At 41.8% G+C, this 26962-nt stretch overlaps 2 protein-coding genes across 11 annotated transcripts in view; one reads left to right on the top strand and one right to left on the bottom strand.

Moving 5' to 3' along the window:
- Positions 1-24545, bottom strand: part of LOC147002598 (endogenous retrovirus group K member 24 Gag polyprotein-like) — a 45520-nt gene extending 20975 nt beyond the window's left edge. For both annotated transcript variants that reach the window (XR_015048379.1, XM_085842717.1), the window contains exons 1-2: positions 24445-24545; positions 19172-19355 (exon numbers count right to left, since the gene is read on the bottom strand). The gene's annotated coding sequence lies outside the window, so the exon portion shown is untranslated. The remainder of the gene's footprint in view (positions 1-19171; positions 19356-24444) is intronic.
- Positions 7744-26962, top strand: part of Ptprk (protein tyrosine phosphatase receptor type K) — a 514942-nt gene continuing 495723 nt past the window's right edge. For all 9 annotated transcript variants that reach the window (XM_085842716.1, XM_085842715.1, XM_085842708.1 and 6 more), the window contains exon 1: positions 7744-8073. In XM_085842716.1, the coding sequence (XP_085698842.1) occupies positions 7977-8073 (97 nt within the window). In that variant the 5' untranslated portion in view covers positions 7744-7976. The remainder of the gene's footprint in view (positions 8074-26962) is intronic.

Consider the following 26962-nt stretch of genomic DNA (forward strand, 5'->3'; position numbering starts at 1 on the left):
GGGTAATTTTGAAATTCCTCAATAAAAGGAGAATACATCCCCAAGATTTATCCCCAACATATCACAATGGAAGACATACTTTGGTCATTTATCAAAAGTCAGTAACTTTTCCGGAAGCCTGTTCAAGCAAGAAATTCATGTTCCAAAAATGCAATTTGCCATAAGTATTATATGAAATTATTATGTTATACTATACCATGGTATATATTCCACAAGTATCACCTCCTTCAAGGGGTTATAGTTTGAATAAGAATGGTCCCCATATACTCATGTGTCTTAATGTTTGGCCCATAGGGAGTGGCACTATCAGAAGGTGTGGCCTTGCTGGAGGAAGTGTGTCACTGTGGAGGTGGGCTTTGAGGTCTTATATGCTCAAGCTATGCCCAGTGTGGTATATAGTCTCTCTCTGCTGCTTGCAGATCAAGAGGTAGAACGCTCAGTTCCTTCTCCTGCACCATGTCTGCCTGCAAGCTTACATGTTACCCTCCATGAAATAATGCACTGAACCTCTGAACTGTAGGCAAGCCCCGATTAAATGTTTTCCTTTGTAATAGTTGCTTAGCAGCAATAAAACCCCACTAAGACAAAGGACTTGTAAAACTTTGACACCCTTTCAAGTTTTTTTTCCCTTCCATTCATATGTCCACAGTGACTTTATGCTTTACATTCTTTCCTAAACAGCTTGAGGATGCTTTTATTCACATAATATCTGTGGAATTACATGTGCGTGCACACACCACCAAGACTTATTTATCTATATTCATTTATCTTCCTCTTCCCTCAAGCAGCTTGTTGTCTCTTATTTATTTATTTATTTAGTCTGTTAATCTCAAATGCAAACCACTAATTCTCCCGTATTTCCTATAGGGTAACGAGCACTGTGCTGTGCCCTTAATAAATGCTTGCAAATGACAAAATGAATTCTTTGCCTTGGTTAAAGAGGACTTCTGCATGGAAATGAGCCCCTGTGTTTGTATGTAGGCTCCAATGGTTCATTTTCCTGTCAGACTCCCTCGGTATGAAGGCGGTGGCATCATCAGCCGTGTTAAGGGAGGATTTTTGTGGAGAACATTTGGAGGATTGGAAAATCCTCCAGAGCTCTGGAAGCAGCACAGTTTGTGTTTAGACTTCTATTTCATTCTGTCTCAAGACCAGAATAGGCAGAGAGGAAAGATGTCCAGATCCACAGGGTTCCATATGTGAAGTCATCCCCTAACCTGCTTCAGAAGTAAGTGGGAGGAAGGAAGGAGACTAATCACTAGAGAATATCTCAGCTCTGTTCATTCTCATCAGCCTGCATCTTTGCAATGGATTCTCTTAACCCCACACACTGTATCACTGAATGTGTGATGTACTTAACTAGTTTGAATACTTTCTTTTTTAGTTTTTCTAAAATAAAGAACATCTTAGGATCACACATGCATTCAAACCAAAGGAATTCAGACAGCAATCAAGTGCATGCCAAAAGCTGGGTTGCTGTCAGCCTCTTTGTACTGAATTATTTTCACTGTGTGTGTGTGTGTGTGTGTGTATGTGCTTGTGTGTATGTGTCTGTTTGTGTGTAGGTACGTGAATAGGAGTGTGGTTGCCTGCAGAAGCCAGAGAGGACATCGAAATACCTGCAGCTGGAGTTACAGCCACCTCTGAGACACCTTCATGTGGGTGCTGAGAACTGAACCTGGGTCATCTTAACTCCTGAGACATCTCTTTAGCCCCTAGGCCTTTTCCTCCTCTTACAGTTAATCTAGAGAAACAAAGTACATTTTCAGTGGCAAGGAATGGAGAATATTCAGTAGTATAAAAGAAGAGAATAAGGCATGTTTGTAAATATCCAGCTTTATCAAACACGTAATAGGTTACTGTAAGGCCACAACCACCCCCCTCCCCATTCCTAGTTTAATCTTTCATAACATCACTGGACTGATTTCTGAAAAGGAGAGGCTGTCTCCTATGAGACTATGCCAGCTCTGGAATTACTGTCCCTTTCCCATTGCTCCACCTCAATCCAATTCACACTTTTATGATTTGCTTCCTTTTTGACCCAGGCTTGTTAATTATATCCAGCTGTAGGCAAATTGCTCTTCCAAATTGGCAACTCTGAGCTCTCAAGCTGCTTGCATTTTTTTCTTTCCCTTGATAAAACCTTTGGAGCATGCATTTTCTTGACTAGTGTTTCTGAAATAATCCCCAGTTATGGATATTTTAAAGAGTTCAAGGGACTTATAAAATAACTCTGGGTTTGAATGCAGTGTAGCTTTTTAGCTTGATCCAAACTACCCAGGAACATAGACAGATGAGGGTTTCCCCAGGGATGAGGCAAGCTACCTCTCCATCACATTCCTTTCTTTTCTAGACACTGTGATGTAGAGATTCAAGTCCCAACAGGTCAGACCACCATTCCCAATACCAGTGTGGGACAACAGCTCTCTAGGGGGAGCAAAATATTTTTATTTTTCCCTCAGGAGTTTCCTACTTGGTCCATGGACTTTCTAGTTCAGAAATTCACCATCTCTTTCTTCCACTGGGTTTCTATTAACCACACATAAGCTTTTTTGGGGGACGGGGTATTTCAAGACAAGGCTTCTCCATGTAACCTTGGCTGTCCTGGAATTTGTCTTGTAGGCCAGGCTGGCCTCAAACTCAGGGATCCACCTGCCTACTGAATGCTGGGGTGAAAGGCTATCAAGGACACACACACACACACAGAGGATTACAACAATTTTACTGTAAGGAAAACTTACTGTGGTTTTAGTTCTTTTTGTTGTTGTTGTTGTTGTTTTTCCATTTTCCAAAGGAAAAAAATCATAAGTTCATTTCCACCTCCTAGCCCAAGAGGCTCTACTTGAGAAATTGGACAGTGAGAATGAGAGAGCACATGGAATATGCTTTGTAAATAAATAGCTTAACTAACTAGTCCTTATAACAAGCTGACATTTTACTCTGTGGATTATAAATGTCTGTTGTGTATGTAGTCATGGTCTGTTCATGACAAGATAAAATTTTTGTGTGCTGGGACCAGATTTGCTCTATGAACAAGAGGAAGAAAATAAATAGATATAAGTATATGTTTATATATATTTATATATCACATATATATCATATATATATATGTGTGTGTGTAAGATATATATATATATATATATATATATATATATATATATATATATTCATTTGATTTTCTGGAATAGATTTAGTTGACCAGTTGATTGCAAGTTCATGACTGGCCTGGGTTAGAGCCATTATGTATTCCAGGTGGTACTTTCCAGATTTTGTTCCTCTGTAACCCTAGATGTCTTAGCTATTCTTGTGTCCCTGTGAGACATCACTGGACACAGCAACACCAAAGAAGAAAGGTTTATTTTTCTCTTGGTTTCAGACGCTTTTGTGTCCAATACAGTGGGGAAGTGTATAGTTCAAGGCAACTAGAATGTGTCCTGGAGATGCCTTGTGCAATAATTTATTAAGTCAGAGAAAGCAGGCAGGAAGCAAGAGTATGTTTATATAATTAATTCACCAAGGCCAAACTCTAGTGACTTACATCTGCCAGTCATACCCATCTCTTAAAGGCACTATAGCCTCCAAAATAGCACCACAGTGTGGGAACCTGTTGCTCAGAATGTGATATGGTTGGGGCAGTTTCAGATTCAAACCATAACGCTGGTTTTGAGAGATACCCAGCTCTGAATCCTGAATGGCCCCCAAGAACTTATTTATAGATGGCTTGGTCTCCAGCCCATGGGCGCACTGAGAGGAGACAGAATATTGAAGAGGTAGGAGGTGGTCAGGTTCTGGGAGGGGTCTGTGGTGTCTTGGCTTCTTTCTCTTAGCCATGGCATCCTGGCAACAAATGAGCGAGTGCGTGCTTCCCCACGTGCTGCCTCACTACTTCCTACTTCCGGCCTCTGCGCAGGGCCAAGCAATTGGAGACTAAAGCTTTGATCCAGCACAAACTGTTCAGAGTTTTAAAAAGTTGATGACTCCAGCTATTTTGTCCCCAATATGGCTAACACCGTACTCTGTGAGCGCTCTATGGTCCCAGACTTTGAGAAGCCTGTGCTCTCCCCTCTATCGAACACATGCACAACATACAATTCCACATAGAGAATCATGCTAAAAGGTTGTATAACGAAGAAACCAGTTTAGGTTTTCTTAATTCTTAGTTCTATAGACATACCAATCTCCAGTGGTTATTTTTTCAATGACTCTTATTAACATTTGACAGAGCTGGGATTCTACTGGAAGCATTTTGTCAAACGCAGGTCTAAGTTCATGATTGTAGCTAATAGGTGGTAAATCCACAAGCATAAAAGACATTTTATGGTTCAAAGGGCAACCCCAGACCAGCAATCCTAGAAAGATTGTTACAAGTGAGTTCCAAGTCAGAAACAAAACAAAACAAAATAACAGCAACAAAAAACCCAAATGAAGCTAGTGACCTTTCCATTTACTACAAACAACTATGTAGCAAAATAAATAAATAAATAAAATAAATTAGGACCACCACCACCAAAAACAAAAACATCCCAGGAATATAGGTACGTGCAGCTGTAAAACTTAACAAAGCTAAGTTAACTGGTAATTGAATTAATACTACTTCCCCACCCTGTGACATTGAATCTGGAATGCAGGGATTTGAACTTGCCAGAGGACTGTTCTGCCACTGAGCTATGCCAAGTTCATGTTTTCTTGTTGTTGATGTTGATTGTTTTAATTAGTCCTTTATGTCTTGTGTTGCATTGTTGTTTTGCCTACATTATGTCTGTGTGAAGGTGTCAAGTCACTTGGAGCTGGAATACAGATAGTTATGAGCTACCATGTAGGTACTAGGCATTGAATTTGAGTCTCTGAAGGAGCAGCCTGTGCTCTCAACTGCTGAGCCATCTCTCCAGCTCGCAGTTCTTTGCCTTTCTTTGTTTGTTCTTGACTGTAGAATTATGTCCTGTCACGGCTTTATTGTAATCCATTACGAAGAACATAGACTTTACCATATTACCCACTTTGAGTGTGTCATTTGTTGATACTAAATTTATCCACACAGCCTTACAGCCTTCACCACTAGCCTTCCCTTTCCAGGTTTTTTCTTCTTCTTTTTAAAAAAAAGATTTCACTTTTTAATCATGTATACGTGTGTGTTCGCTTGTGCGTGTACGTGTGGAGTGTGTGTCTGTATGTCCTGGTGTGGCACTGTGAATCATGGAACTGAAGTTAGAGGTGGCTAGCCCTCTGATATGGCCCCTCAGAACCAAATGCTGGAAGAGCAGAAAGGGCTCTTAACCATTAAACCCTTTCTATAACCCCCAGGCTTTTTCTCTCTAACCTGAAAGTTTATATTGTCTTCAGCTAGCCTTCCCCAAAGTTTGGTCATAAACACTCTTCCCTCTGCAGTTTCCTTTCTCCATAAAATTCCATTTTGTATACTATGAAAGACATCTACTAAGTAACACGCTTTATAAATGGAGTTGGCCTGTAAGTAGACATTTAATTATTTTCACTTTTTTTTTTTTTTGGTAAATATCTTAGTTCCTAAAACATTTTTTTTTTCATATTTGGTGTTAATGTTTGGACAGCAACTAGATAAAAGAATATGAACATTTCATTGTTTTCTTAAAATAAAAAAATGCTGAGGTAGGAGAGTGGCAGGTTCAAGGCCAGCTTACTACTAAAGTGATGCTAAGCCCCCTGGTCCATGTTTGTTATGAGCCCTAAGGATAAAGCTCCAAGTTGCTTGCCCAAAATGTTACTGCATTTCTTCTGGGTTTATTGACATGGCATCTCTATTAATTCCTTTTAAGGATTTCCTTCTCTCTCTTCCTTTTCCCTCCCTTATTTGTTTGGGTAAATTACTTTATCCCTAGTCTTGTTTCCTTGTATGTGTACCATGAGGTTCTTGCCTGAACTTGATTCCTAACTGTGGTAGTGTCCATTTAAGAAACCTGGTACACTTTAGGCACCCTCACAGCATTTTCGTACTGTTATTTCTCTACCATAGAGAAAATGAACCAAATTCTTTATCCCTTGACCCAGGGAATGACTATGACAAGAAGTGAGGTTCTATTCACTATCTGTAGGTCTCGGAAAAGCTTTGTTTGCATGCTTACTCAAACAAATTGCCAAGTGATGAACATTTTTCATGCAAGAATAGACAGACAAATTCATATATGGACAGACAAGTTTCCTTTGCCTTTACTCTGGCAAATTACTGCTATTTTTAGAAAGTTTTGCTAAGTCTTCAGAAAAGAAAATAATAGGTTTTTGGTTACCTGTGATCGAATAAAGCTCTTTAGTGTAAGAAATAAGGACCCTTGGTAGAGTGTGCTTAAAGTTATAGGTTAATGAGCTAAGGAACATCGACATTGTACCCAGAGGGAGATGCCTGAACTATGCTGAACTGAATTGACAAGTGTTGGGCTTGTAACAGGTACTAATGAGCAGTCATCAAGGGTGTAGCTTAAAGGACTTTCTATCCTCAGCAAATAAAAAAGAAACCCACTTCCTCCCTTCTTCATCTATATGTATAATATATGTGCATAGATGTGTGTGTGTGTGTGTGTGTGTGTGTGTGTGTGTGCGTGTAGTATACAGTCACTTGCATCTATTCCAAACCTCTTCATAACAGCATGTATTAATTACAGAAATATGTGGCTCGGTTAATGGTGAGAATGTTGTATTAAATTGAATTTCACTTCATTTTGATTTTAAAAGGCTAAAGACATTTTGAGTGACTGACAGGTGCCAATCAAGACTATTATTAGCAGTTGCATATATAGTATCAAAATTCAAAAAAAAAGTTAGGCTTATTCAGTTTTGGTCATACTTACATGTGTCATAATTTGAAGACATGAGTAAAAGTAAGCAACTATACAGCGTTGCTACAGAAGCAAGTGAAGGTGGCATTTGGAGAAATCACACCAAGCTGCTAAGGTAGCAAAACTGACTTCCTGGCTGTAACACTGCACACAGCATTGGGTTCCTTCGGAGCAACCATGCTGTGCTCATTGTTGGGATAAACTCCTTTTATTAAATGCTTATTTCTTATATAGCTACAAGACAGTAAAAAATCAAAACAAAACCAAGCCTTGCTCTACTCCACCAGGCTATGCGAAAGCTGAGCGGCTGGGAGCTTCCCAATGACAAATAAACCAGAAACGAGGCATGCCAGCTGTTCACACTGGAAACTTACCCAACATTTTATTTTGGTCCAAGTTTTATTTATTTCGTGAACAAACGAGAGTAAGTTTTCAATGGGGTAGGGAGCCTTATTCCTTATCCTATCAATAAGGAAGAGTGAAATTTCAGTGCAGGTCGGCGTTTTAAAGGTCACATCTACGCTCCCTTTTCTTCCTACCACCAGCCGCTCTGGTGGGACCGCCACCTTGGGGGCAGAACCCCAGGACACCTCTCCTTGGGCGCCTCCTCCGTCGTCCGCCCACAGTACTCCCACACTCCTGCCTCTCAGAGTTGAATCTCAGGGATCCGGCAGGGAGCTGCGCCACGTCCCCCTTTCCCGCTCGCCGCCGGAGAGCCGCGCGGCCACCGAGCCCAGGTGGCGAACAAAGGCGGCGCGGGGCGCAGGGCGCGGGGCGCGCGGCCCGGCTGGCGCGCGTCTCCCTAGCAGGAGGCGGCAGTGGCGGCGGCGCGCACCGGAGCCCGCATTCCTCCGAAGCTGCCGGAGCCCGCGGGGCGACGTCACCCCAGGCTCCGCCCCCGTCCCTCCCAGAGCAAACTAACTCTGGACTACCCTGAGCAGCCTCTGCCTAGCATGGAGAGCGGCGACCGCGGCTGGCGGGCGACGCTGGAGACGCTTTCGCCCGCGAGGTAGTTGGCCGACGTTGCGCAAGGACGAAAGTGCTGGCGGGTGGCCGCGGCGTCCCCGCTAGCCCCCCGACGAGGCCGGGCGGGCTGCTGGCTGGCGGATTCCGCCGCGATTACCCCGGAGGCTCTTTGCAAAGCTGCTTGAAACTTCTCCCAAACTCGCCATGGATGTGGCGGCCGCGGCGTTGCCTGCTTTTGTAGCTCTCTGGCTTCTGTACCCGTGGCCTCTCCTGGGGTCGGTCCATGGCCAGTTCTCAGCAGGTGAGAGGTTGGGGGTGGTCTGTGTCTGTGTCTGTCCACAGTCTTGGACTCAGGCAGGAAGGACTGACTGATTGCTGGTGCTGGGTTCGGGGATCCAGGGGGCGTCCGCTTAGGGTGGCGGGGTGGTAGTGGTGCAGGTTGGAGCTAGGTCTATCCTGGGAGTTTGTGTCAGGCGGGACGCAGGGCCAAGAGCTGTGCGCCCCCGGGCGCAGGTAACTTTTACGTTCTCGACCCATTGTTTCCGAGGCTGGTCCGGCGCGCAGACAGCCCAGGGTGTGCTGGATGGAGCGTGTGGCGACCTTGCTTTTCCTGGGTGTTCTGTTTGCCCAGGAGTCGGGAGCAGTCCACAGCATTAGTTAGGGAAGTGAGGAAGAAAAAGTACTTAGGGCTCCCGGGACCACGATTTTATGGCTCGCTGAGCTTGGCTAGTGGCTCTCTGTCGCCAGACTGTTCAAAATTTCCCCGGGAAGTCTTTGTGAGAATTGTGGAGACACATAGGGACCGACCTCGGTGTGTTCTGCCAGGTGCTTTTTGTCCCGGGCATAGCCTCCTCTGACTATTGTCCAGCTACTTCCCGGTGCCTCCTGGAGGCTCCTTCCTCCTCTGCTGAGGGTTCAGAGTTGCTCCTGGATAGATTACAGAGCACACAGCGTGGAGCACGTTGGATGTGTATATTGGCAGAGTCCGTACGACGTTTGCAAATGTAGCTCTAAGGGTAGATTCAGAGCTGTCCTGGGCAGCGAGTTCTGGGCTCCCATTCCCGGAAGGCTTACCCTGTTTATGAGGCGAAGCCACCACAAAGCTCAAATCTGGCTCCATACCACCCTGAGTCCGCCTGGGTGCCTGGGCTGGGAATGTTCGCTGCTCTCCTGGACAACCCGGGAGTTTGACGTGATGTGATATTCCAGGCTATCCCTTTGAGTTCTAAGTAAAACCGCTCAGATAAGTCCCAGGATTCTGGGTCTTTCGGACTGGTGGTTTCTGTTCCCGTCCAGTTTTGATATCCTGCCTGTAGGTCGCTGGCTTCTATGTATCTGCTGGCTCTGAAGTTTCACCAGGTGGACGCTGGGGAGCGGGCTCCCAGGTTTAAGCCTCTGCCTCCCACAGGGCTTTACAACTTTTCTGGTTAACCCACCCAGCCCAGCAAGGTTGGAGGGCGCATCCGCTGCTGCCTTGGTTCCCAGTGTTTGTGGAAACACAGAGTGGCCAGAGGGTGACGGGAAACGCGACAGCCGCGCTCCTGGCTGAACCAGCAGGATGGGAAGACAGAACTTACTTTGTACTTGATAGTTTCATTGTTGAGACTGCCCGATTTCCTGGAAATACACTCACCATGATGTTTTCCGGAGCAAATCCCCCCTTAGCTTTTCTTAACCCCTCCCCTTTAGGAGTTAGACCTCGGAATCTGGAGCTTGAGTGTATCCTCCTCGTAGGCAGAGACTATGAAATGGTAGCAGGCAAAGGAAAGACCATGTGTGGGGTGGTGTGCAGAAGGCACCAGCTCTATGCAATGAAGTCCGACGACTTAATTTAATTTTCTGGTTTCTGCGTTACCGAGTGTCTCTGCCATACAATGCTGTTAGTATTGGAACCATGCTTGATGTAACTCATTATATGCAGCAAGTTGGAGGGAGTATTGATTTCTACATGGTGCTTGTCGCTTCACAGAGAGCCTTGCTTGAGGAGGCATGTTATTTGTTAATTGAACTTTACCAGTTACATGATTAAACACATGTCTTTGGAACTGGAGACTAGTGATGTCTTAGCAGCTGATGGATGGATTTTCAACATGTGAGAAATTCTTCTCTTTTAAAATGTTATTTATCATTTAATCACTGTGTACCGAGAGTGCCTCATCACAGTGTGCAGATTTGTTTCTGGGAGTTTATGATGAATGCAGGCTCCACAGATCTGGCTCTCATCCTTATGTTTGCCCACAAATGAAGTCCTTTTATCTCTTGAGTTTAAAGTCGGATTGCGCACCTATCTGTTTTTCTCCAGAGATTGAAAGTTGGTTTTTTGTAGACATCTCTTTTCTTCTGGTTGTCATAAATCATTTGGTATTGTAATGTCATTAAACTCTATGGCATATTTGTTAAATAAAAGCATTGACTAGGGACAAGAGGTTGGAAGTGCTTTGTTTTTTTCCTTGCTTCCTCCTTCCCGCTATTCTATTTTAAATGAGGAACGTTTGGAGGCATTTAAATGAACATGCTTTAAAGATCTGAAGAGACATATTTCCTAAATTCTAAAATACTTCATCCTACTATATATGCATTTTATAACAGGATCACCAAGGGTGGCTCACCACTTTCCAGGAGTACTCTGTGGTTGTTAATGTAGGAAACATAACTATACATTTGGGAGGATAGTGTAGTTGGGAATGTGTGTATGTCATATATACATTGGATCTCTGTGTGTGTCTCAGTCACACATTTAACACTTTTAGAGTGCAACCTTCTCCTTTCTGTCTGCAGTTCAAGTGTAGAAGTGCTCCACAGTAAACATCTTTAAGGCCAGGACTTTATCTATACATTTTACCTTTTACTTGAGTCTCTGAAAATGACACTTTTATCTGTATTCTATCCAGGAAAACTGAAGTGTGGGAAACCAGTCTGCTACTCCAGTCTATTTACTAGGCTCTGTAGCTGTTAATGTTGGTATCACTGTGGAAGCAAGCTTATTGTAGAACTCAAACCCGACAAAACCAGTCTCACTTGGAAACTCAGCTTTCTCATCTATAAAATGGGGATAATAATACCTGTCCTGACCTTTCCACATAGTTTTTATGAAGATCAAGTGAAGTCATTTATGTGCACTGTCAACTGTAGAGCATGGTGCAGCAACCTGGGGTGTAATCATCATAAATTATGGTAGCCCAGTGCCAGAGTTTCAGCTTTTATGGCTTTTAAACTCTTAGAACTCTCTTCTCAGCAAGTATAGGCTGTTCAGCAAGGAGTGTGTGTGTGTGTGTGTGTGTGTGTGTGTGTGTGTGTGTGTGTGTGTGAGAGAGAGAGAGAGAGAGAGAGAGAGAGAGAGAGAGATCTTCCACTAGTCATACATTTTCACCATAATTGATTCTGACCATGAGTTTATGGCAGAAATCATCTTTGATCAATTTTTAGCTTAGATATGCACATCTTTCAAAAATTATACTTATGCAAGAGTCACTGTTAATACGTCTAGTATCCTAACTACAGGAAAAATACCTGTGAATCTTGTTATTTTAAAGAAATTTCCTGGTTCAGCATTTTCTCAGTGCAGAGAATTACATGTGCCTTTGGATGCAGTCTTATCAATGACCTAGAGAGGGACTATTGTGTCTGTATGAAGTAAGCCTGAGAAAGCTGCTTTGGAAGAGGTCCTGGCATATCATCCTTCTCATCCCTTAGGAACTTATAACTCATCTGACAGAACCACTTGCCTTGTGTCTGTCTTCTTGTCTCTAGTTCAAACTTAATTTTCTCTTATTATTATTGTCTACTGGGAGGAGACTCGGAGCCAGTCTGTGTTAAGGCTTGCCATTTCTTTTTCTAGCTTTGATTGACTGGTATCCTTCAGTGTCTCAATACATTAAAATTTCAAACTGTACTCCAGGTCTGCTTTTCTCTCCCACTGGTTCCCTTATATCTGAATTTCCTAGCTCGAGAGATGTCATTTTGTGTCTGGCCCGCCCAGACGGGAAGAGGCAGGTTTCGCTGCTGTTTGGTCATTGACATGTGTGTTACTGACAGCTCTTCTCTTTGTGTTCATGAATGTGAATCTCAAAAATAAATCAATAAATCAACCCCTCTGCTCCTCTGTCCCTCTTCCACACTCCTCCCACGCCTCGCTGGTAACAACTAAGCCCCACATGCATATTCAAAAATCAGAAGCTTTTGGTTTTCATCAAATATCTCTAGGAGCTGCTTTATATATGTTCTTAAATACTAGACATATGACCAGTCCGCTACCCAAATCTAAGACAGCTCCTTTGTTCAGCATTGATGTATTAGTATGTATTTTTTGGATCCTTAAATAGTATTTACATGCTATAGTTCCATGTAGAGAAAGTGTGTGGGCTCCCACTAATGTTTGTCCACTGCCTTTTACTGTTTCTGCCCGAGTGTGTTTCTGTGTGTTTCGACAGAGTAGGTCATGCTGAGTGTGAATCTGCACTGTTTCCATTTCCTAGACTTGTTCTTCATTGAGGGGAGGACAGAGAATTGCTGAAGGTTGAAAACAGGAAAAAGCAAAACTGTTTACAGTTAAAATGCAGTGTGTCTCTCTGTATGTGTGTGTGTGTTTGTGTGCTTGTGTGCCTATGTGTGTATGTGTGTTTATGTGTGTGTATGTGTGTATGTTTATGTGTGTGTGTTTGTATCTTTATGTGTGTGTATGTGTGTGTGTGTTTGTGTGCTTGTGTGCCTATGTGTGTATGTGTGTTTATGTGTGTGTATGTGTGTATGTGTGTATGTTTATGTGTGTGTGTTTGTATCTTTATGTGTGTGTATGTGTGTGTGTGTGTGTTTGTGTGCTTGTGTGTCTATGTGTGTATGTGTGTTTATGTGTGTGTATATGTGTATGTTTATGTGTGTGTGTTTGTATCTTTATGTGTGTGTATGTTATGTGTGTGTGCATACTTATATGAGATCATTTACTCAATTTTCAGAAGAGGGAAAAGATTCCTATTTTCTGAGTTGTTTATTAGAATCAGCCTTTGCCTTTGTCCAAACAGATTCATTTCCTATTCTGCGAATGTAAACATCTCCCTGTGTGCATCCCCCTCAGACTTTCCCTGTTGATCATGTGTGTCTCGTCTGTGTTCCTTTATCAAATGGTGTTTCTCTGCCTAAAAAGGTTGTAATTGCTTTTGAACATGATTTGGTTTTTCATCAGAATCTATGCTGTTTGTCATAGTTACTCAAGAATTATACAAAGCATATCAAGTCACCATATATCTTAAAATGGTATTTGATTACAAGGTAATGAATAATGCATCAATCAGACTACTTTTTAATTTCAACTGAAGCCCAAACGAGCCTGCATAGCCATTGAATAATTTTATTTTAATGGCACAGACTGTTTCTTGCATATATCTGTTTCTGATGCATGAAAGACTTCATAGTCTTTTTGGTAAGAGGAGGTAGAAAATTTGAGTGCCAGGTTGACTGATACTTTGAGATAAGTAGAATAATTTCTGTACAACTGTACTTTGGAAATCTTTTTGGAAGTTGCTACATTTGGGTGTTTATGGTATGAAGGCTATGGTAGAAACTTTGCCAACTTCGGACTCCACTTGGTACAAACATGACATGGAAATACCCGTGAAGTATCACAGCTACTCATAAGACACGTGCTACAGAGTCTGTTGTGAGAAGTGTGCCTGTCTATAGTCTTTAGTTCTTATGGGGACCTTTCGATTGTGGTTAATGCTTTGGTAAGTCTGCTACTGAAAACTCAGTTTCCCTAGTCTAAACCTCACCTTTTGTGATAGGCTTCAGGCAGGTGGTTGAGGTTCTGGGAAAACACTGAGGCAGAGGATGCAGGGACTGTATCGATCTTGCTGTGGAAGATTGCCATTTCCCCACTTAACACTGGAACAAAGAAAGCTTTTTTTTTTGCATTCTGCTGTCTTGATAATCCATGAAAATTATTAATGGCTTCTTTTTTTGTCATTTACAATTGTTTTAGGTGTAAAGTAAGTAGTCTTAAGTGAAATAATTCATGTTTCCACTTAAGGGACGGCAGAGCTCAGTGTATAAGAAAGTGGTGAGCTGGGTGATGCTGGCTGAATCCTCTACAGGCATCACTGAGTAGGGGTCCAGGAACAAAGCCAAGGGAAAGTCTTCTGGTTGAGTTATAGTTTGCAGTTATTTAGTTGGGAGAGCTGAAAGCTTTAAGTATGTATGTCTTAATGATAGTGTGAACTTAATTGCTAAAGACTCATGCTCGGAAGAAGCTTAGGAATCAGAAAGATGGCATCGACAGCGCCTACTTGTATTCCTGGAAAGACTACTGGACATGTTTCAGTATTTTTCCCCCTATTTTATAGATTGAGAAACTGATTTTGGTAGGAGGTGAAATATTTGTTTCATTTGTATATTACACTTATTAATAGCTATGCAATAGACTTCCTAGATTGGCCTCTGCATATTCAGCTATCCCAGTGCATCCTGCTCCTGAACCTATTGTCTAGGCGGATGCTCCAAACCTTGTCCAAGGTAGCTCCTGGCATGGCAATAGAAATTATTTTAGTTTTAGTTGGGCAGGGGGCTGTTCTAGCAGCTGCTGAAGTGGGAGTCAGGTCATACCTTTTTGGTGTGATTTGGCAGCCAAGGCCAAGAAGAAGGGAAGAAGCCTAATCAGGACCAAAATGTCATGACTGATTGTTTTTTGGTCCTTGTGTTCCTCTACTGAAAGGTATCCTAACATTTGGTTGGTTTGTGGGACAGCAGCTTTAGCATGGCTTAGGACCATGTGGTGATCTCTGGTCAGACCCAGTCCTACACACACTGAACTGGAATTAAATTTCCATCAGCTGATTTGCTTGACTATTTTAGTTTTTGGAAACACTGCATTAGAACACACAGAAGTGAGCTAAAAAAGATTGTCACGTGCGCTTTATTCCAGAATTGCCAGAGTTTTGTACAAGGGTTAAATTATGATATAAACTCAATTTCTCTGGGCTTATAACTCTTTCTTATAGAGTAAAAAAAGATTTATTATTTTATTTTATCCATGTGAGTGTTTTGTTTGCATGTATGTCTGTGTGACATGTGCTTGCTTGGTGCCTGTGGAAGTTAGACAAGAACATCAGATCTCCTGAAACTGGAGGTTTGGGCAGTTGTGAGCTGTTGTGTGGGTGCTAGGAATAGAACCCAGGTCCTCTGAGAAACAAGTGTTCTAAACTACTAAGCCATCTGTTTAGCCCAAAATTTATCATTATTATTTATATTTACTTGATAATAATCTAGCATTCTAGACATATCAAAGCAATTGTGATTATATAGATTTTCTTTTGTTCCGTTTAATGAACTCTCAGGCTTGAAAACAACTTTTTTTTTTTTCATTAGAAAACAAATACAGAGCTAAATAGTCTTACTTGTTGACGTTATTTAAAAGAATATTTATAGGTCCACACTGCCTAAGGGACCAGAAATGGTATGTGTAAACTATTTTTGCTTGATTTAATGCTGGTAGAGGAAATAGTATTCCCCCTGACTTTGGCACCAGTAACCTCTAGCTTTACTATTCTCCTTCTTCCATGATCTGTGTAATAAGGATTGCATTTGTAGGCCAGTCAGATTTCGTGAATGGGAGTTAGTAGGTAGACTATATTAAATTTCACAGGGGTTCTTTTTACTGTCTTTTCTGCTCATATTTAAGAACAGAGATTCTTGTCAGTTTTCTCAAGAGAAAAATTATGATGTAATAGACAGTGTACACTATTCATGTCAAAACACAATTTTCTTGCATTTTATAGCTTGGTTTAGCATTCTTCTAGAAAATGAATTTCCCCAGAAGACCTAATTGCCTTTTTATTAATGAGTCTGTGTGGTGTTCTTTTTTTTTTTTCCTCTCCATTTACTATTCTAAATGTGTCTACTTTTGCTAGCTGTTTCAACAGTGATGTCTCTGATTAAATCACAACTGCTATATTTGTTTTTGCTGTTCACTAGTGATTTGGAAAAATACTGGCATAATGACATGGTTATAGCACTGAGTGATGAAAGGCAAGAAGTGTAAATTAATGTTAACTCCTGATCATCTGTAACACTGTGATCTTAGAAGCTAGAGTTTGGGGACAGTGGGTATCAGTGCTTTTGATACTGTAAATCAAAATCTATTTAGCCTACAGTGTGTTAAATGTGAGAAACAGAGCTCTCGAGATTGATACATTCCATATCTATTTAATACTTGGAGTTCAAGGGGAGATTAAATTAGAGACAAACCATAGACGTGGAAAATCTTAAAGTTTTTCACACACAGTCCAGAACTTTGGAGTTTGAATGTTCTTATCAATAGTTTTTTCTAATTTTATTCTAAATTTACTAGGTCTACTGTTATTTTTGCCAGCCATTGTTAGGCTCATTTGTTTTCTTACCTATTGGAAAAGAAAGACTTTCCCAAAGCAATGACAACATTAGGATCTGCCATTTGCTGATGTTCTATGATCTAGGAAGACCTAGAGTCAATGTGTTAAGTAGTATTTTAAAATCTCCACAATAGTCTTTTTGTATCTGTTCTACACACAACACAGGCTTAGAGAAGAAAGCCACTTGTCACATTTGTTCCTATGAAAAACTGGCTGAGACAAGATTTATTTTCCAGTGACTGTACACACATGTAGTGATTAGACACTTTAGTTGCACATTATCGAAAATGCAGCAAACTGGAGAGGCAGCTACTGTGTCACTTGTAATGTAATTAAGTTAGATTTGAACAATCAATAGAAGGAATTGGAAAACCCTGTGTTTGTGTGTGTGTGTGTGTGTGTATGTATGTGAATGTGTGTGTATTTGTGGATCTCTCTCTCTCTCTCTCTCTCTCTCTCTGTGTCTGTCTTTCTGTCTGCTGTTTGTCGGTGTGTATGTGTCTGTTTGCTGTTTGTCTCTGTGTGTTTCTCTGTGTGTGTGTGTGTATTTGTGGATCTCTCTCTCTCTCTCTCTTTATCTGTGTGTGTGTGTGTGTGTGTGTGTGTGTGTGTGTGTGTGTGTATGTAGGAAGCAAGGAGTTAGTGGGGGCTGGGAATGACAGGTGAAGACTTTGGAATCAGATGCAACAACAGGTGACCGGGTGGGGGTGGGGGTGGGGGTGGGGTTTGCAGTGTCAGCCCTAGCTGCTAGGGTGGTGTTGTGTCCTGACAGGTTTCTGTGCATTGCAGAACAGATGTTTGCAGTTGGGTAAATTTTATTCTTTTATTCTCCTTTAAACTCTACTTTAAAGTAGAAAGTATTATTTTTATTGTTTTATTCTCTGTATTTAATAAATCCAACATTAAATTAATGATTTATACATCTAATGCATTTTTCCCAGCATGATCTATCCCGGAAAAACTTAAGCTCTAATTTAGTATTTAAATCTGGGTGTGGTGGTACATGCTTTTAATCCCAGCAGGGGCAGGTCAGTCTCTGTGAGACCCAGGCCAGTTTGATCTACATAGTGAGTTCTAGGCCAGTCAGGGCTATGTAGTGAGACCTTGGCTCACAAAAGGAACAGAGTCCAAACTGATTTAGTATTTGAGTCACATTTGCTACAACACATGTATCATTTTGTTTATTGGTAGTTTATATAGATAAAAGATCTTCTATAGTTATTTCTGTTTGTATCCAGAATTTTTAAAATAATTTAAAATATAAAACACTTTTAACCATTAGGCTTTGATTACTGTAATCCAAAGTGACAATAACATGTAGAAATGAAAGAAACCGTTAGGTAGTTGCTTGCTTTTCAGGTATCCTGTGAGGATTTACTTATGTCTACAGGCATCTGTATAATAGAATTAACAAACAACAAAAGTGTGAGTCAAGCTATGGTAAATGATTATAATTGGTACATCGAAATAAAAGCTGCCAACTCCTTAGCTTTGGAAACTAATATTGAAAACTGTGAAGTCTAGGTAAATCTGCTTGATTTTTGATACGCTCATTTCTGCTATCTAACTGCGATGCATAGCTGTAGAACATGGAAATTATGGAGAGATGCTATCAGAAACATTTAAGGTATTGGGTAATGAATAAAATGAGGAGAAGAAGCAGCATGCCTAGTCACTTGCATTCAAATACAGTGGGTCTCAGCTTGTGAGTTGAAACCCTGTGGGGGTTGCAATCAGATATGCACCTTACAATTCATAACAGTAGCAAAATTAAGAGTTATGAAGGAGCAACAAAATAATTTTCTGGTTGGGGGTCATCACAACATGAACTGTATTAAAGGGTGGCAACATTAGGAAGATTGAGAACTAATGTTCTAGTGAAAGAGTTACCCAGTATCTTAGTTTCACTTCTGATTGTGATAAAACAGGCTGACAAAACCTCCTAAAGTTAGATAGGATGCATTTGACTCATATAGTTAGACGTCATAGACTTGCATCACTGCGGAGGTCAAGTTGTCAGGAACTCACAGTAGAGAATGGGAATACATTCATAGTCATGGACAGAGAATTAATATATACATGCTAAGAGCTCAGCTCCCGTCCTCCACAATCATACAATCTAGGATCTTTTGTCTAGGGAATAGTGCCAACTACAGTGGTCAGGTTCTCCCTTCTAAGCTACTGTAATCAAGATAGTTCTATAGACAAACTTATAGACTAACCTGATCTAGGTTATGCCTCACTGAGATTCTTAAAACGTGTTTCTTTTGGTATTTATTTTTATTTGGGGACAGGGGGTTGCCTAAATGAATGCCTGTATACCATATGTTTGAAGGGCCTACAGAGGTCCCTTGGAACTGCATGGTTGTGAGCCACCATGTGGGTGTTGGGGATTGATATCAGTTCCTCTGGAAGAGTAGCCAGTGCTCTTACCTGCTCAACCATCTTTCACCGAGGTTCCTTTTAGGCGATTCTAGGTTGTGTTAGCTTGACAATTGAAACTAACCATCCTGTCTAAGAGCTTGGTGTTAGTGGCTTAAGCTTTGGGTCGACTGAGGACCATGACTGTGCCAGCTTAGGCAAAGATACTTACATCTCTCATAATGGATGTGTTGGCCTGGGCATCTGGCCCAGCTTATAGAAATAAAGACAGCAAACAAACTGAACATGTATTGTGTCTCCCTTCCACTGGGGCTAATTTTAATATTCCTTTGGCTGTTGGTTTAGAGAAGTCCTTCAATGATCACTCTTTCTCCTGTTTCTTTCTTCTTACTTTGCCTCTCTGTTTTTGTCAGCACGAGTTGTGTTAACTGGGTCTGAATTAATGAAGTTTGTCACATTTCCTGGAACCATTTGTCTAGGTCGAAGCCGATTGCTCATGTTTACGGCTTTACCTAAAGTCACATTTAGATGCTCTATGTCGGTATCAAGAACCAGTTTGGCAGATCCGGCTCCAAACTCAGGAATGTCACACATAGGTGACAACCGCATACCTTCCCAGAGTCCACTTCTCACACTTACCTGCAGGTTACGTCCCAGCCTTAATACAAGGCAGATCCTTCCTCACTTTAGACCCTTTTTTCCTTTGTCTTTCTCTCTTTCCACTCTTTGTCTCCAATAAACCTCTGTCACGTGGAACTGCTTTGGCCTGGTGTAGTCTGTCCAGACGGGAGCCACCACTCCAGCACCACTCAGGAATGAATACCTGTGGAGAAAAGTTTGCAGAGACCTCACTTATGGCAACAAAAGGCCTTGGATATTGGGCCCAGAGCCCTGGGCCTGTAGTAAGTGGGGAACTGTAACTTTCTGAGCCTCAGTCATAATTCCTTTCTATTTAATCCTTCATTTTTGTACAGTACTGTGACATATTACAATGAAGAGTGATTTTAATGTCTTCTCTCGTTATTTAGCCAGACATCTTTAAAGAAGAGATGAGCAATGTATGTGAAAATTCTCCTATAATTGTAAACTCACATAAAATGCAAATGCTGTTAGGGATGTAAACTTTGGTGATAAATAAATTGCTGTTGAAGGCATAGAGAGTGGGTCTGCTGGAGAATGAAAATGAGGGCCATAGATGCTTCATATATATTCATGTCTGAGTTATGCAGTGCCTATGTAAATACCAGGGAAACTGCTATGATAAATAAGTGTGTATATGGTTCTTGTAAACAATGGGAAATTCTGCTGTTATGTACCACCCAGTGTAGCTCCCCCCATTTCATTTTCACATACATATCAATGCTACCAAATACCCAGAAATACGTTTTCTAGCTATGCCAGTAAATACTGTGTAAGATAGTCCTATTGAACATGGGTAAGCATATGTTCTAATTACAGTAATCATGTGTGACATATTGCATGTGGAAGTATTTTTATTTTGGATAGTTATGAAGACTTAGAAAATACTCTTTCTGGGAATGAGGCTGCAGCTCCTTTAGTAGAGTACCTGCCTAGCATGCATACAAAGCCTCGAGTTTGATCCCAAACACCCCATAAAACTGGGTGTGATGGTCACTCTTGATGTCCCAGCACTGGGAGCGTGGCCACAGGGAGATCAGGAGTTTAAGGTCATTTTTTAACACAGCAAGCTCAAAGCCAGCCTGGAGTACATGAAACCCTGTATTCAAAACAAACCAAAACAAAACCCCCTTAAAAAAAAAAAACAGAAAGCAAAAATGCAAACAAAAAAAACAATCCAAAACTCAACCTTTTCCATCTAAGCTGGCTTTTCTAATGACACCTTTACTAATTCTCGTCCTTATATCTTGACCATTCGCTAGGTGTCAGTCAGTTCCAGGCTAGGTCACAAGTACGCTGGTAAGCAAGGCCTTGTCCTGGAGCTTGGGGAGCAGATGTTTGCCACAGGAGTGGACCTGTTTGTAGAGCTTCGTGCCTAATGATTCATAGTACTGCCTGCGGCAGTTTTGTAACTGACCATACATCCATGATTTGGCAAGTCTCTGGGTTCAGGTTGCCTTTCACAATTTGCTGACCCACTTCAGAACTTGCCTAGGATAATTCGAGTCTCCTGTCCTTGAGACTAACCCCTCCCTGTCAAAAGCAAAAGACTGCAGAAGGAGAATCAAGGTGGAAAAAAAAAAAGCCTTCATGATAGTAAAATTCCACCATGTGGAATTTCCCCAAAGTTGAGTAACCCGAAAAAGTCTAACAAAGTTCTTGGACAGGAGAGCACCTTTGTTTTCTAGAGACTGGCAGGGACGACTCTCCGGTGGGGGACAGGAACTGGTAAGAAAGGGTCTTTAGCATAGGCTTTCACCACAATGTACACAATGACACATTTACATCCCGAGCATTCATAGGCAGAGTTCCTGGGGTTTGGGCTGGGTTTATATCTGTTACCCATGGCTTTTGTAACCTGGACTCCCAGGGGCTGGAGAGGCTTTCTCTACTTCACCTTTCATTCCTGTCAGCTAGGAATTAAGGCAGGCTGAAGAAGACCTCTATCTACCCTCTAACTCCCCAGCTAGCCTCTGTAACCCAGAAACAGAGCATGTTTGGCTATCCATTGTGATGGTGCTTTTGGTATTCATATTCAGACACACGTTGTTTTAAAAGGGAAATAGATATCTTGGAATTTCTTTCTTCAGTGAGACCTGCGTGATCTGCTATTTTCGAACTTAGGAGAAAAGCAATTTAGTGATGTGTAAATGTTTTCTAAGCAAAACCCAAATTTCCAAATTGCATAGACATACACACAAAATATACAAGCATAGAAAACCAATCCTTTTTAACTATGTCATCAATACCTTGTGTCTATTTTTTTTTTCATTTTAAAAAATCTTTTTCCAATTTTTATTAGGTTTTTTTTTTCACTTACATTTCAAATGCTATCCTGAAAGTCCCCTATACCCTCCCCCAACCCTGCCCCCCTACTCACCCACTCCCACTTCTTGGCCCTGGTGTTCCCCTGTACTGGGGCATATAAAGACCAAGGGGCCTCTCTTCCCAGTGATGGCCGACTAGGCCTTCTGCTACATATACAGCTAGAGACACGAGCTCTGGGGGTACTGGTTAGTTCATATTGTTGTTCCACTTATAGGGTTGCAGAGACCCCTTCTGTTCTCTAGCTCCTCCATTGGGGGCCCTGTGCTCCATCCAATAGCTGATTGTGAGCATCCACTTCTGTGTTTGCCAGGCACTGGCATAGCCTCACAAGAGACAGCTATATCAGGGTCCCTTCAGTGTCCATTTCTTAATTAGGCAAACACACTAACACTGGCTTCTGTGCAGTGTGGATGATAATGTGGGGATACACAGGCACTGGGCTGCTCTACATACGTTTAAGGATGGGCTGTGACATTTTCTTGATCTTTCCATTAGTTTTCTCATTTGCATAATGGGGAAATCAGGGTATCTGTTACAGATATGTGTCTGAGGAACATTGAGTTTAAGTGCTTAAAGTTGTATCTGGCCCATTAATAACATCTATTCACTGTAACTGTTTCTCTTGTCCTCCGTACCGTTGGACGAACTTAACTCATGTTTGCTGAATAACTAACCCCTTGCTGTTCTTTTTCAAAACCTGAGGCTGCAGCTTTTTTTTTGTTTTTTTTTTTACACTTAAGTAAGCAGCAGAGCAGATGACCTGAACTAAACCCAACATCCAGGCCATGTGCTGCTAGAGTACAGAGAACACTGTCAGAACCATAACTCATAACTCAATGTTTATGAAAAAAGACGCATTTACACCAGTTCTGGAGGCTGAGAACCTTGCAAAATTAACAAACCATTGATTCAATGTTGTGTGTGTGCATCTTTGTGTGTGAGTCGATGCCTGTGGAGTTAAGAAGAGGGTGTTTGCATCGAGCTGGAGCTAGAGTTGTAAGTGGGTCCTGTTTGAAGGGCACAGGTGCTCTTAGATGCTGAGCCATGACCCCAGCTTCAGAATCCGGGTCTTAGGATGAGTGATTGGGAAAATTAACAAGCACATTTAAAAGACATACTTCAAAACAGAACAGCAAAAGTAATGAGTGATATGATGGGATTCCAGAGAAACATTCAATTTTAGGGTTCGTTCTAAGACCTTGGTAGGAGCATTTACAATTTCTTAAGCAGGCCAGACGCTGTGGGAAATTTGAGACCACAGTAAATGACTAAACTCTGGAAACCTAATCACAGCTATAATCTGATAAGTCAATATGGCAAATATGCTGTATTTGGGAATAGTGTAAGAAGTTGAAAATATTCTCTGCTGCCTCAAATCACTGTCTGTCCCAGTAAGACTCATGTCTTGTTTAGGATCATCATGCAGACTCAAAAATGAGGTGGCTGAAAATAAGCAAAAAGGGTGAAACTGGACCCATACGTTTCTGTGGACTTGCATTATAGAGGGAACAGGTATATGGCTGTTTCTTCCTTTTCACTCAGTATGTGTGTTAAACAAATGCACACTGCTGACTTTTAGAATCTGTATTTGCCTGTGGGTTCTCATATTTTGGATTTTATTTTTAAGGGTCGTGTACAGATTTATGCTTGGCACATGAATTAATGAGGTATTTTCAAATCTGTTTAAACTCCCTAACTTTTTTTAGGCCACTGTGTGCCGGATGAAGCTTTTTCCAGTGCCAGCACAGGGTGGTATGGCCTGATAAAATTCCCGACTATTGTTAGCTTCCGTGCAGAGGGAATACTCAGAGAACATCTGCATGGATTTAAGCTCTACTCAGGTTCAGGTTTCTGGCCAGCAGTCTTACCTTTTCTCAGTATCCGTTCCCACTGAGCCTGCTTGACTTTGCCTTTTTAGTGCTTGTGAAAATTTGTGTTTTTCCCTACCTACAAGTCTTGTTATTTTCTATACAGGGGAAGCCCTTTGCACCACAGCCTGGAATCTGACAGAAATCATGCTCGCTTTATTATGTATGTATGTATGTATGTATGTATGTATGTTTGTTTTTCCAGACAGTTTCATTGTGTAGCCCTGACTGTCCTGGCTCTGTGTGGACCAAGCTGGCTACACACTCACAGATCCACCTGCCTCTGCCTCCGGAATGCTAAGGGATTGAAGATGTGAGCCAGCCACCATGCTCAGCATGAAATCATGCTCTTATGGTATTTAACTGACCATATCGGGCTATTTTGTGTCTTGACTGATGGGTCTAATAATTATAGATATGGCCTGGAACTCACTCTGTAGACCAGGCTGGCCTCAAACTCAGAAATCCACCTGCCTCTGCCTCCCAAGTGCTGGGATTAAAGGTGCTCACCACCACTGCCCAGCTAAGGTGGTTCATTTTTATCTGTTAAGTTTTTCAAAGTTTATTTAGTTGTGTTTCTGGCATACTATTTGATCAGCTTCAGAGCTGAAATAAAAAGATCATTAAGGAAAATGGAACAAAGTAATAGCAACAACAACAAACCTTGTGGTACACCTAGTTCCCAGCATTTCCTGCTTGTTGTTTTGTTTTGTTTTGATTTTTTTTTAAGAAAATGGCTCCAATGTTACAAATTAGTATTGATTTAGAAAGCAAACTGCTCTGTACATCAGAGTCAGTGCTACCTGAAAGACTCTGAACCTGACAGTGTCTGAGATGGAAGAGGGACCTGTGGAATGGAAAGACCAATTATGAGGACGTTAACCTTCCTGGTAAGGCTCACAGGAGACATACAACCAGGAACAGTCATAGATGATTGGGAGCTTCCGGGGGGGGGGGGGGAGGAGCGTGACCTTTCCTCCCCTCTTATCAGGAATGCAGATACAGTCGAAGATCTGAGTGCTGTAGGACCCATTAGGTAGGGGTGGAAGTAGGAGACCCCTGCCTTAGCCCACTTACAGTTTGAATCACCCTCAGCAGGTTCTTCACAGTTCCGAGGCTAGATCAGGCACAGATGCTCTGTCCAGTCCCAGCACTCGTTCACAGTCATACCACAGACTCTCCCAGTTGCCATCACTCTGTAGAATCGTGTGTGAGTTTGGCGTGTCCCAGGTTGCTCTCTAAGAGGTTTAGAAAAGGGTGGGGTGGGGACAGCCTGATAAATCAGTATCTAGTTACCTTCTCTGCCACTTGAACCTTGAAAGCTAGGTTTCCTTTGAGGTGGAGACTCTTGTCAAGTCATGCTGCTGGGACTCATACCCATTCATAGGTTATTTTTCCACCAGTGAAATGAGCCACTGCCAGCTAGATTAGATCATACTCAATGCAGGTTTATTGGAAAGCTGCTCTCAGGCAAGTTCAGTAGACCCCAAGGATTGAGGCCAAGGGAGTCACCATGGGGAGAGGAAGGGGGGGAGAATGACTGAAAGGGTTCATGGAGAGAGAGAGAAAGAGAGAGAGAGAGAGAGAGAGAGAGAGAGAGAGAGAGAAGAGAGAAAAGAGAGAAAAGAGAAGGGGGGAGAGGGAGAGAGAGAGGTAGAGGGAGGGAGAGAGGGAGAGAGGGAGAGAGGGAGGGAGGGATTTATAGAGAGGAGCCTCAGCAGAAGGGCAAGCCAGCTTCTGGACTGGAAAGTTCAAGGTTGTGGGCAGGGTAAATCAGTTAGAGACTAAGGGATGCTGGGAGGAGCTGGAGGCCAGGTCTGCTTTGATACATAAAATATGCACCTCAGTCCCTAGTCCTGGGGTTGAAACCAAATGTTGACTTCAAACTTTTTTTTTTTTAAGTGAATCTATGACACACAGGTTATGTCTTTCCTGCACATTGTGACAATAGACTTGAACTTATGACTGCATGTCAAGCTTAATGTCCCCTTTAGCTGGTTAAAACAAGTGATACCACTCTAGGTTATTAACAGTTCCTTGTTTTGAACTCCTTGTTGGGGCAGGAGTCATTGGTTTATGCATTGTTATGATTGACTGTGAGCCCTGCTAGAGTTGGAGGGGCTTGGGAGCAAAGGGCCTCTCAGCTTAGCAAAATGGGCAAGGCTGGGCTGGTCTCATTCTTTTTCCATCGGTTTGGTTAATGCCAAATATTAACTACCTGGTTGTTTTATGTGAGGCAGTGCATACAGCAGAGAAGGAAAAAGATGAAAAAAGAAAACAAACAAACAACAAGAGGAATCAGCTTTTTGCACTGCGGGTTAATGTGGACTGCTGGAGGAGCTAGAGATAGGTTCCTATGGCAGAGTTCAGGCTTGCTGGTCCAAGCCTTTCTGAACATCTACCTTGGAATTTAGTCTTCTGCTTGACTCTTGTCACGTATAACTGCATTTTTTATGATGCTTTAAGTTTTCTCTCTTTAAGGGCTAGTGATTCAAAGCCAGCTACCTCCACATAAAAGGACAAGCTTCAAAGAAATGCATTTGAAATTATGTGACAATTTTGCACCAAGGGAGTTATGTGAATCTTCTTCAGTGAGCACCAGTTTTTGAAGACAGAAGATTACACAGGAGCAGAGAGTTTAAGAAAACAAACCTTTTTCCAAGTGTTTCTCAACCCGTGGGTCGTGATCCCATTGGGGGTCAAATGGCCTTTCACAGGGGTCTCCTAAGATATTTACGTTATGATTCATAAAAGTAGCAAAATTCCAGTTATGGAGTAGCAACAGAAATAGTTTTATGGTTGGGAGTCACCATGGCAGGAGGAACTGTATTAAACGGCCACAGCCTTAGGAAGGTTGAGGACAACTGGTTGACTTGGTGGTAAAGGCAGTGGCATCTATCCTGATGACTTGAGTCCCACCCAACTGTCACTTGTGGAGGGAGAGAATCAACTCCAGCAAGTTGTCCTTTGGCCTCCTTGTGTGACACGCACACACACACACACACACACACACACACACACACACACAGATACACACAGAATAAATAAATACAGAAATGTAAAAACAAATGAAAATCCTGAAATAATATCATAGCCTTAAAATTATTATACTAAAATATTTGTGTGACCCACAAAAGTATCCTATATTCTAGTTATTCAAAAATCTTTTAAAGAATGAACATGTTAATAAATATAAATAGGTTTACACCCAATTTTACTTTTTTAAAATATATAATATGTAAGTGTCCACAGCTATAACATCTGTAGTTCAAAATGAACCTCACAAAGCATAGATTCAGAGATTTAAAAAACTATATGTGTCTGGGTGTTTTGCCTGCGTGGGTGTGTGTGCACTACCAATATGCTTGGCTGTGCCAGAGGCCAGAAGAGGGCATTGCGTCTGGGACTGGAGTTGTACATGGTTGTGGCTACAGTGTAGGTACTGGCTATCAAATTATGGTTCTCTGTGAGAGCAGCCTGCTCTTAAATGCTCTGAAATAGCCCCACCTTTCTCAGCTCAAGGCTATATCTGAGTCTTTAATTTGATGGTTTTCTATTATTATTTTCCCCAAACTTTTTTTTTCATTCCTTTCTT

The sequence above is a fragment of the Mus caroli genome, unplaced genomic scaffold (genome assembly GCF_978045245.1).
Source record: "Mus caroli unplaced genomic scaffold, Mus_caroli_1 scaffold_9, whole genome shotgun sequence".
In the NCBI taxonomy this organism is placed as follows: Eukaryota; Metazoa; Chordata; class Mammalia; order Rodentia; family Muridae; genus Mus; species Mus caroli.